Here is a 12,443-nt window from a genome sequence, read left to right as displayed (position 1 = left end):
TTGAAGTTAATTATTCTTTTTATAATAATTTTTTTATGAAGTTTTGTTATCGAAATAAAATATACAAAATCAATTAATATTTCTATCCCTCCGTTGTTGAACTGGGATATTATACACGCTGAGATTTAGAAAAATTCTTCTTATATATTTTAAGTTACACTTTTACTTATGCACCTCAAATATTAAATCTGATTAAATGCAATTCTGGGTTCGTCTAGATAATGCCTTTTATAGAAATTTTTAATTGAGGTGTAGTTAATTTGATTAATTGGTTTACTTAAATGTTGTTCCTTTTGATTTCTTGTATTCTTCTTTTTTTTTAATCTAATGTTTCTACTTTAAGAATAATAAATTACATCTCTTTGAAACCCCAAACTCATGCTGTTAAGATGATTTTAAAATAAGGATTTATTAAAAAAGAAATACCCCTCCCAAATTAAGGAATTTTTCCTTTTGACCGCTTTAATAAGAAAGAATGGGCTAACTACTACCAACTGAGGTTAGGTTTTGTCCGTTTCTATTTAAAAAAAAAGGAAAGGTTGCAAGAGACAGTAAAGGTTTTAATAAATTAGATTATAATGCAGTGGTCCCAAACTGGAGGTCCTCAGGGCCGTTGTACTCTGTGAATGATTATATAAATATTCTGCAAGAATTTAAAAAATGCTATACTGGGTGCGTATAAATTCCGTAGATGTGACTTTATAAACTCATAGCAAGGTTCTGTGCAAAGAAACGGATTTGAAATTTTGACAGATTTTTCGAGAATTTATTTGAAATCTTTTCGCTTTCAAATTTATTCTTTAGCCTAATGTAAATTAAATAAAAAGCCGTTTGCTCAAACAATTGAAAATGGAGGCTCTTTGTACAAAAATTGCAGTGTGTATCGAGGCAGGTGCTTAGCTCTAGGACAGAGCCAAGAGGTTGGGTGTGAACGTCAAGACCGTGCATAAAGTTGAGGAAGGGGAACACGAGTTTAAGAGATAAAAAGTGATGAGGGAGGACAAGAACACCCGTCAACATCCGAAGACTTGGATAACTTTAGCCACAAGTTATTTTCAGGAAAAAAATATTCCACTCACCCGCGACAAATTGAACGCTTTGCTGCGATGAAAAGGTTGAAAATCATTGCTTTAATGGTATGATTCCCCTCTTAACTACATAATATGTACATATTACAACGTAATAAGCAAATATTTGAAATCTATTGAAGAAGACCTTTAAGTTGAAACTTGTTCCTTTTTCCTTTACATTCATGCATAATAGGATTTGATGAAGATGGTCGAATTAACAGAAATCCTTTTAATGTTCTTTTCCTTAATTACTTCCTTTCTCTTATCTAAAAAAGGATACTTTACAAGGAAGATAGGTAGGGTGCGCATAGCTAATCATGGGTATAACTCCTTTATGACTACTAGGTAAATACAAAACCAAGTATTAGTTTTCATGAGGATGTCTTATTGATCGTGATTTAAATCGTATTTATTTTTTAGCTCGCCTTTTTATGGGAATGGGTAATCTGAAGAATGAATTTTCTTTCCCTTAGTTGTTCTCATCAATATTTAACCCCTGAGTAGGTAACTTCATTTCCTACTACATTTCATTATGCTCAAAAGCTGATTGAACATTTGGGAGAGTACCCGCTTAAGAAAAAGTTTTAGTCCGATGTCGAGATGGAAAAATCATAAAAGCTCAAGTCGAATATTCTTGTACTCTTTTTGACATGATTGGTATATACGGCCCCAACAACGATGACTCAGTCTTCTTCGAAGTGAGACTTATGTCAATCATTTCAAGCAGAGTGGGTGGAGATTTCAACGTAAAGCTCAAAGTAGGTAGAGATTTTTAAGCAAATTTTGTAAATGTAAGTAATACTAAAGCCTTTGGTTTCCTTGATGTTGATGTAATATTATGAATGACTTTACTCATACCTTCTATACAAAAAACAAACATTTCAGGGAAATATCATCCCGCATTAATTTGTTCTTGAATAAGGGTTTTCTAAAGGAATCATTATATTCAATATACTGATTTCTTGGACTTGGTCAATTTGCCTTCAAACCACATGAAACCAATATTTTTTATACGTTTTTTAAATCTAGATTTGCGGTTGTGGCTAAGTTGTGTAGTTCAAATTTATTTTAACCAATACGTGTTTCTTATATATCTCTCAATGTTTGCATATTTTTATAAAAATTGTTTTTCGGCCTTTTTTGTATCAAAGAATTACAGTTGGGATGGTGGGCTATGATTGGGGGGAGGATTTTAAACTAGAATGTTTATTTATGATTTTTATTATCGTATTCCCACTTAATTAATTTTTTTATGTTATTTATGTTTGATGCATATTTTTGTGAAATAAAACCCATAGAACAAAAAAATAGAAATCTAAAACATGAATGGACACAATCTTATTATTGTAAATGTATTATTTGACGAATAAGTGTTGACTTTTATCAACAAATTATTTATACTAACCATTTGAAAGCGCTGAAAATTATACTTAAAGTAGAAGAAATGGATTGTCACATTAGGAAATTATTGTAATATATTAAAATTTGCATATCTTGGACAAATTTCATTTCATAAATTAAATGAAGATTCTGTACCAAAGTTAACATTGTTCGGTATCTTCATTCATCCCAGAAATTTAAATATAAAGCCTAAATTTGACGGAAATATGTCAATTAATTTGGGGGGAGTTTATTGTATTTATGATGTGAAAAAAATAATTCGGACGTTCTCCTTTTCATGATTCCTATTCGATGATTTTTTTTTTTGTATTAACTAACTGCATTGCTGTTGTCCCTTGAATGTATTACCCTTTAGTGCTCACGTCCAATCCATTTGTGATGCCTTGGATGTTCCACACATTGAAACCATTAATGTGAATACCCCATGGAACAACAAACAAGTCCACTCCGAGTTCTCCCTTAACGTTCGTCCTCAATTACGAGAAGTGAGTCAGGCCTTTACGGACGTGATTCTCACAAATGGATGGACACGTGTGGGATTCATCTTTGGTGAGGAGTCATTTAATGTTTCTTCGAGTATTGGAAATGCAGCTTGGATCATTTCTCTACAAAATACTCTGTTGGAACAGGGTGTAGACACGCTTACAAAGGGATTCTATATTGGAGAGGTAAGGCTTTTGGTTTCGTTGAGAGGGTATAATAGAAAATGTATTTATTGTATATTGAATAGAGTGAAAAAGTTATTTTATAAAATACGAGTTCGTACAAATAATAATATATGTCTAACAATGTTCATATAAGTAATTAAATGCCTTATATTCTCCTCTCAAAGAGAAATTAATTTTTTAGTTATATTACACACAATATAAAAAATCTAGCTTTTTATATTGTGTAGAATAAATAATATAAGTTTGGCTATGTAATCAAGTCCCATAATGTAATTAGAGACACAATTATATTCAATGATTTTTTTTCTTTTACAATTACAGGTAGACTTTAACAAAAAAAAGTTATATTGAAATTCGGCAAAATACATAATAAATAAATACAAATTTTAAAGAAAAGTGTATTTCTTATATATATATATATTTTATAATCAAGGGGCTGACTATATACATTTGTACATTACTATAAAAAAGTTATGCTAAAAAGAGCCTCAAATTACATGTATGCAGTTAAACCACCTGTATTAAGCGATCAGGCAAGGAAGCCCGAAACAGGAGCAGCTTATTGCAATTAACCTCTTAAACAAAGTTTATTATTTGGGACCATTCTAAATATATTGAATATGGCACTTCGTGCAGTGGTCGGTGACACCCCTAATAAAGGTGGCCGTTAGAACAGATTTGACTATAAATATATGTTTTGTACAAGTCATCGGTGCCAGAATATATTTTCAAGTGTGTGGGGGCAAATTATATAATGATGACATTACCAGAGGTATCTGTAGGATTTATTTTTAGGGGCAGGGTGGATCAGTGTGCTTTTTTGACATTTTTGACTTAAAGGTATTTTTGTTTTTCTACAAATATTATTTTTTGGAAGAGAAAAAAATCTCTTTTTTTTCAATGCAGATTTTTTTTTCAGAAGATACTAAATTTGAAAGAATAACAATTTAAAAAAAAGGAATTTTTTTTTCCTCGAAAATTATGGCATTCAAATTTTTTTGTGGTGATAACTATATACACAGGGGGGATGCTATGGTTCCATGCCCAAATTGTCATCCAAGGTTAGATGAAGTAGCTGTAATTTTATAATATCTTGAGAAAGACTCTAAAGTAAAAGAATAATTTCGACTTTTCTATAATAAAAAAAAGGTAATTTTAAACATATCATTTAAAAAAAAAAAAAAAAAAACTTTCTGGAAAAAAACAAAAAAATCGTATTGAATTTTCAAAAATAATTTTTTTTTTTTTTTTTTTCTTAAAGCTTCACTCATCAAAACCCCCCTTGACACTTAAAGTCAAATTGTATAAGTTGCAAGCTAATAATGTGATGAATAATTTTTAGTAAAGAATTTAGAGTACTATTAATTAAAAAAGGTAATTTTTTACAACTTTTAATGAAAATTAAGAATTGGTAATTGATTGTAACACATTATAAGTTCAACTCTTCAAAATTTATATCCCTCGCAAGTACATATTTTAAATGCACAACTTTAATGAGACATAATAACTTGATTGCATCAATGTTTTTTAGTTAGTCATGAAAATGACGGATGATGTAATTGAACCTTGTGAGATGGTATTTGAGTAGAAAAACGGGTCATATATCATGTCGTTTGAAATACCTTTATTAGAAAGTTCAGATAAGCTATCTATGAAGAATATTTAACAGTAGATTTTTGAATAAGGAATGTTTTAGTATTTACAAAAAAGGTTTGTCACTTAAACAACCACATTAATACATTATTATAAAGACTCGTTTTTGAAATAATTTCAATTCATTTATTTAGTTAATATTTAAAAGATAAATCCCTTAAAGACTATATGGGTCTAAACAATTTTTCAAATGTTGAGCATCAAGTCAATCTTATTTTGATTTACCTTGAGTTTTTTGGTTTTTTGTAGGTTTTTCCTTCCAAATTAACATACTTATCCTAACTTTAAATACAAATTGTAACTTTTACAGTTTGCTTTAATAAGTTAAAACTTTTAACTTAATTATACAATCCAAACTGGATGTTACTGTTTAGTGCAGAATTTGAAATATTTTGCCCTCAAAAATTTAGAATCAATTAAAGGTATTTTATAAATAAGGTATTTATAACATCTAAAAAAAATCAAATATTAAATTTTTTAGTAAGAAAAACAAAATTGTCTTAATTTGGGGGCTGGAGAGGTTCCAGCCCACCTGCTGCGGACGCCCCTGCTCAAGCATTGAAAGTTAAATATCTCAATTCACGCTTTTTTTTCAACTCTATTTACTAATTCTGTATGCTAAGGTGATACTTTTTTTATTTCATTTCCATGATTCAATGAGGATGCCAATGAAGAAATCCTTTTAAGCTTCAAGCAAAAAGACTACTATCACATCCTCCTCGACTTGAACTCTAATGAAACCCTTTCCTTTTTTCAACTCTGTGATAAGGTAGGCCTATCCAACAAGGACTACCATTTCCTTCATCTCCGCCTGGACTTCAAAGTCTCTCCACCTTCTTCCCTCCACTTCTCTCGCAGTTTCTCCTATTTCCAAATATTGGATCAAGAGAATCCTAACAGTGTTGAATTGGCCACTGCTCTCGGAGGTCCTTTCACAGATCTGGATCTAGAAACTGCTTGGATATTTGATGCTCTTAGCATAGTGTCCCTCGCCTCTGCAGCTCTCGACTATGACTTTTCAAGCTCTCCTTCGACATCATGCTATACAAAAAGGGAATGGACTCCAGGGCCTACTTTTTTTAATTATCTTAACACCATATCACACGAGGGCCTCACTGGGAAGTTGAAGTTTAGTGTGAGTAATGAGATAAATTATGTTGCTTTCTGGTTTTTTTATTATTTTTATTCCTTTAGCATATAATTTTATTTAAATAAGAGTTATGTCTAAGAAACGGTTTCTTTTTTGTGTTTCTTGCTTTCATAATATGTATAACTAAGAATAAATGAGAAAATGTCTCATTTTATTTCATCTGTCCGTAGTAAAGACAGAATGAAAGGAAAAACATTTTAATGGCGAAGAAATTAATAACGACTCATATATTTTCATAGATCTTATTATAATTACTTATTTCCTGTATTATATGCAGAGTAGAACACTTGTCTTAATATTAAGTAGTATTCGAAGGCTTTGTAAACATATGCATATAATTATTAAGGATATAACAATCCCCAAATTTTGACGTATTTTCCCATTCTAAACCTTAACATAATTTGTATGCCACATTTAGTTCAAATTTAAATAACTTTTGATTCCAAAAGATTACCCACAATATTTTCACCTTGAAAGTAGTCTATCTGTATATATGAGAAATATATAGGTATAATACAGTTTGTGTTTTTCCTTTATGGGTGCCAACACCGTTGAGTCTAGGAGGCTGAAATTTTGGATGAGTGACTCTTTTGAGCCTGATTAAATTTATTAAAAATCAAAAAAAGTCATTGGCGAAAAAGGAATTCGGTGAAAATTACATTTTCGTTCTTTTAAGGTGAAAAAATCGGATTTTCGATGGGATATTAGATTTGTAAATAAAATAAAGTTTGTAAAAACTTGCATATAAATTTGACAAATAAAAATCCGGGTTTTTTTGTTTTTTTCAATTTTTAAGTAGAAATGCCACAAAACAATGCATTTTGGATATAAACACATTAAACTCAACAATTGTATAATCAAATAGTATTTTCAATTTCTTTCATTTCAATATATTATTTTTATTTGATGTCATTATTCTCTATAACATTTTTATTTTTGTAAGTACGATCTATATTGGTAGGCTTTTGTTCATATTTACAATCCTATTATTTATTTTTTTCCCCCTAAAATAGTGCTAAACAGTTTTTCCAATTTTCTTTGAGAAATTTGATATGCCAATTTTTCAACAAAAATAGGAGATGGACTCCTCATTCAGACAAATTTTTTCACGCATATACATTGGCATGTTATTTGAAGTTTATAAAACCATTCTTTTAAATTAATGATATTACCTATATATATTATATAGTCCCTATATTATAATGCTCGGCCGCACCGAAGGGGTCTCAAAATTAAGAAGAAATAATATTTCTTCCTTGTCAATATGATTTCCAGCTCCATTCATCACCCGAGCAACGCCAGGAACTGTTTGCTAGTGATATATAAATGATCTATTCAAATTTTAAATTATGTTATTCTTGGGAGAGACTGGAAATTTCGTTTTCCGTGACTCACTGCCCTGTGTCTTTTGTCTTTCATGACTTGACTTTTCAAATTAAAAACGAAGATTTTTTTTCTTCGAGAATCAATTCTTTTGAATGCAATTTTGAATTTAACAATTTAAAATTGACCAATGATCATTTCCTTTTGTTTTTCTGTTCCTTTAGTTGGTCAAATGAGTTGCATTGATTAACTATAAGTAAAAGTTATATTCATAGTATTACAATTACACCATCTGACCAAGGAATCTTCTTTGAAGTCCATTTACATAAAGTATATTTCCTACTCTTAGAGCGGCCCATATACTAAGCTACTTATATTGAGGTCAAGAAAATTATTTTGCCCGAGCACATTATCTGGTGAGCTACGTCGTTCCAAGTTTTTACCAGTTTGTTTCATATTTTGAAATAATATAGATAATTATGTTTTCTTAAAAATATGCACTATGGAATTCTACATCCATGCAACTATGGCGCTTCAAGATAAATTTGTTTTTCATTATTTCCTTCCCTTGAAGGAATCTAGTAAATAAATAATGACATAAACTATTTTCCTCCTTTTTTTCAACAATCACTCCCTTTTTGTTCCCCGGGTGAGGGTATAAAAAGCCTGCATGATTATATCAGATCTCTAAGAATTCCATTGAAAAGTGTAATAAAAGATTATAAACTATAATAAATAACAATTAGTCTAAGCCTCATAACTTTGGAAGGACTAGAAAATTTTACGCTAAACTTTTGTAATGATGCCTATCTTGTATAACAGAATATTTGGGATCCTTGTTATGATCCGCACCGGACGAGACAATTTTGACGTTGTAAACTTCTTAAACCTGAATAGTTCCTCTATTTGGTGGAGTCAGGAAGGAACCTGGTTGACTCTGGAGGTGATTACTAATCAACAGCAAAGCGTGCTCATTACAAAAAGAGGTCGGACTGTCAGAAGGATCAGGAGTTCATTGCAAATTTTCAAAACATCATTGATGAGGAGCCATCCAAATCAATGAGGGTAATTGCCAGGGATCTTAACTCTTGTGAAAGGCTTGTCAGTAAGTGTGTATATTGTGTATCCTCCTGCAACACAAGAGGCGAGCTGATGTCTAGAATCCGGGAGAAATATGGAATCTACTAAAAATGACTGTCATCAAGACCTGCTCCCGTTTCCAAGGTCGAATTGAGGCCGTTATTGACCCCAAAGATAATTATATTGAATAATATTAAATTGTTTTTTATTCAGCTTTCATTTGTTATTGATTAATATTAAATTTAGATTACTAGTTTATGAGAAAATCCATTTTCTTAAAAAAAAATCGTGTTAGTTGTTAGAGAGCGGATCTTGTAGATATTTTCTAGTCACGTCATCATCAATCAATCTTCACCAAAAGAATAATAAGTACTTGTTCTAAATTAACAAAAATGGGATACGATTATAGTACATGAAAGATTCCATTAGTAAATGGAGGTACTTTACTATAATATTAGTGGAAATAGTCTGTTCTTGAGGGCCCTTTAATTTTTCTGATTTTCCTGACCAATTTAGAGGGAGTAGAATAGACTTGATAGTACGGAATGGGGGAGTGGATCCCTAATAAGCCTCATATTAAGGACTGATATAATCCTAATAATAAATGTGGAAAATGCGAATCATATTCCTCATTTCAAAATGATATTTAAATCAACACTATTTTTTAAAGTCATTTTTATCTATATCTATTAAACATCATTATTTAACAAACCAGTTAAAAAGGAAATGAAGACAAGAAAAAAAGAGATGAGTTGTAGATAAAATCAAAGACTCTTTTTTCATCATATTTATAAATCGATGTATGTACATATATTTCTTGAAAGGGGCAAGATGCCTCGAGTGACTTATAGTTTATTTATATGTATGTGCATAGGGTGGAGCTTATTTATTAAAACTCCAAAATATAAATACAGTGAGACCTGTTTATTGCTTTTTTTTTTTTTTTTTTTTTTTTTTTTTTTTTTTTTTTTTTGCTGATTGGAGAATATATTGGTTATCAATGATCAATCGTGTTCATTTGCTTGGACAAATTTTGAATCATTTAATTTTTGGGATCAAAATTTCAAAAATCCATACTTATTAAAAGAAAATTATTTTTTTTGGAAAAAAATTTCAAAAATTAGCTTTTAAATATTATATTTTAGAAAAAAAATTTCAAAAATTAGACTTTAAATATTAAATTTATAGAAAAAAATTCAAAAATGCACAGCTATTTACAAAAAAAATCATAAATCCGACACTTTCTCCCCCTCCCAAAAAAAAAATATATCATTTTTCGGCCAAATGTCCCAAATGGTCCTTCGACGAATTGCCCGTTTAGCAAATTGTCTTTCTGCAGAATTTACCTTCGTAAAATTTTCCTCCCGCAAAAAAGTTTTCGGTTAATTGTCCTATTAGCAAATTAAAAGTAAAAATATAATTTGTTCCCAAGGACTCACAAAATAATAGACCTGTCCTCTGTTTAAATCATGTCCAGAGTATCCATGGTACAGGGCCGTCCTCAAGAGGTGGGCTGGAGGGGCCGTATCTCCACCCAAATTAAAGAATTTTTGCTTGTTACAGGATTTTTTTTCACAATTCGTGCAGATTAAGCAGCAAAGCAAAAAATATAATACATATTTGTAACTTTTTTCCAAAAAAAATTATTGTTCGTAAATATCTTAGAAAAAAATTATCACTTGAAAATTTATTCTTGAAATGTTTTTCAAAAATTTATGTTGTACAAAAAACTGTTAATTTTTGATGATGTTTTGAATTCTCAAAAAGTGGGACAGCCTTGGCCCCACCATCGACCCTCCGTTGGAGATCTATTTATTGTAACAACATCGGACCGGAGCCAAATTGTCACCATATGCTTTTTTTTTACTTTGTACGGGTTTATAGTTATGCACTCATGTTTAGTTGTTCGTAGCTGACAATAAATTTCTATAAAATGTATTTTTACATAATTATCAGCTACATCTGTCATAGTCAAAACAATAAGAAAGAAATCCTAGGGTTGTAGAAATTTTATTATTCTAATCCATTTAATACTCTACCAAATGTTAATAGAAAATATGAAACAAAGTACTATAGATACAAAAAAATTATTATATAAATAAATATTTCTTCAAAAATTTATTCCACAAACAATTTATATCTTTTATATTCATCAAATAAAAATGTCACCAAATGTAAAGATTGTCCTTATATCCGGGTCGTTTTATGATTTACAAATATCCGAACATCTAGTTAAATGAATCGCCTGTTCATTAGAGTATTAGAGTCAAACGATTGGGTTACATGTGTTTTTACTTATATAAAAATACAAACTTTGATAACTATTACCTTGGCAACCTTTTTTCTAACTTTTACTTTATGAAAAGTATCTACATAGCCAAATTTTATAAAATAAACCAAAAATATATGAAAAATAGAAGAAAATAATTAGTAAGATTTAGTAAAAGTTAAATTTAAGACAAAATGATATTTGCGGTAATTTGAGGCCGAGTAAAAACATTTTGAGCCTGTAAAGCCGGACAACGGAGTTGGAATGGCTGCAATTAATGGTGGAGTTAGAATCGGAGTCAGGAGTCGAAAAATTTGAACCAACGCTGACTCCCACTACAAAAATTGTTATAATTTATTTAAACAAAACTTATTTTTAATCTAAGCCTTATGCTGAGTATGCGTAAAGTTATTTTCTAAATGTTTATCAATTTTAGATATTAAGTACAATTTTAATTTATGAAACGTATTAAGTTAATTAATTTATAAGTTTAGGTTCACAAATTTCAAACGTACTTTATGATAGTCCATGCAATCGCAATTTCCTAACATTTCTAAAGTCTAAACTATTATGTTGGTTGGGCATAGACACTAGCCGTGCCAATGCATTACTTAGTCTTGTGACTAGTCAATGTCATCAGAGAAAAAGCACAACGTTGCAGTCAGAGGTAGTTTGTATTGTTGTTATTCGGTGACGAGTCCATAAATTATGTTCATAAACTTATGAATGTATTTTGATCAATTTCATTTCTTGTTCATCTAGTTAAATATCTTATATTCCAAATATTATCCGTATAAATAGCACAATTACTTACTACAATTAACTAATAACTATAAATTATACCTATATTTAAATTCTATAGACTCAATTAACTCAATTGTACTTATATTGGCTATAAAACATACAAATGTGTGTTCGAGTCGGATTCGTGGAGTCTGAGTAGGGAATTTTATGTAGCGACTCTGCAGCCCTGCCCTAATGTCATAAAATTTATAGAATTTAAAAATAAGGTTCACCCTAAAGTGTACCATATATCTTTCTTTTTTTTTCTTTTTTTTAAATTATCGTCTATTCATGAACCCATATATAGAATATACAAATAATATATGATGTGCCACTATGTGTATAAAATATAGTATGTACATATAGGTACATACAATAATCAAACAAGCAGACTGTTTTTCAATAGCCCCATTGAGCGTAAGGGTTATCTATAGTAGTACCTCAACACAAAAAATATTTATTTAACTTTAGAAATATTTAGATAATCTGCATATCTGTATAATACTGTGTCCTTTATGGATGCCCAAGCCTTCGGGCCTAGAAGGCTGTAACTTTGCATGGGTGCCTCTTTTGAAGGGGTGGTGTTTTTTTTTTTTGGGGGATCATTTACAAGATGTGCATATACTATACTTAAAGCACATTGAGAATGAAGTATATTTCATTTATAGAACATTTTATGATATAATTTTTGCAATATTTACAAAAATGTACCAGTTATCGAGGTTTATTTTTTTGACGCCATTATTCTCCATAAATTTTTGTTTTCACAAGTACAAAAATAATCTTTGTAGGTTTTTATTCCTATTACAACACCAAAAATGTTTTCATTTTTTTACTATTATTCAGAAGAATAAGGGCTTGCTGGAATAAAATAATGATAATTTGATAACAATATTTAATACCAAAATAAACTCTTTTTTACTGGATTTATTTGGATTTTCGTCACTATATTTTAGTTATTCTTTTTTGCACTATTTTTAGAATTCAACATTTGAAATAAAACTCTATTTTCTTTATATCTTACAGTATTTAAAGAAAGAAAGTCA

The 12,443-nt window shown here is 29.9% G+C and overlaps 1 protein-coding gene across 1 annotated transcript in view; it reads left to right on the top strand.

Annotated features, from left to right (window-relative positions):
• LOC121120753 (glutamate receptor ionotropic, kainate 1) overlaps window positions 1–12,443 on the top strand; it is a 31,555-nt gene that overhangs the window by 6,765 nt on the left and 12,347 nt on the right. Inside the window, exons 3-4 of the mRNA XM_040715932.2 lie at window positions 2,827–3,139; window positions 5,454–5,927. Coding sequence (XP_040571866.1) covers window positions 2,827–3,139; window positions 5,454–5,927 — 787 coding nt within the window. The remainder of the gene's footprint in view (window positions 1–2,826; window positions 3,140–5,453; window positions 5,928–12,443) is intronic.

This window comes from Lepeophtheirus salmonis, chromosome 1 (genome assembly GCF_016086655.4).
Source record: "Lepeophtheirus salmonis chromosome 1, UVic_Lsal_1.4, whole genome shotgun sequence".
Lineage (NCBI taxonomy): Eukaryota > Metazoa > Arthropoda > Copepoda > Siphonostomatoida > Caligidae > Lepeophtheirus > Lepeophtheirus salmonis.
This window is presented reverse-complemented; position numbering and strand designations above follow the sequence as displayed.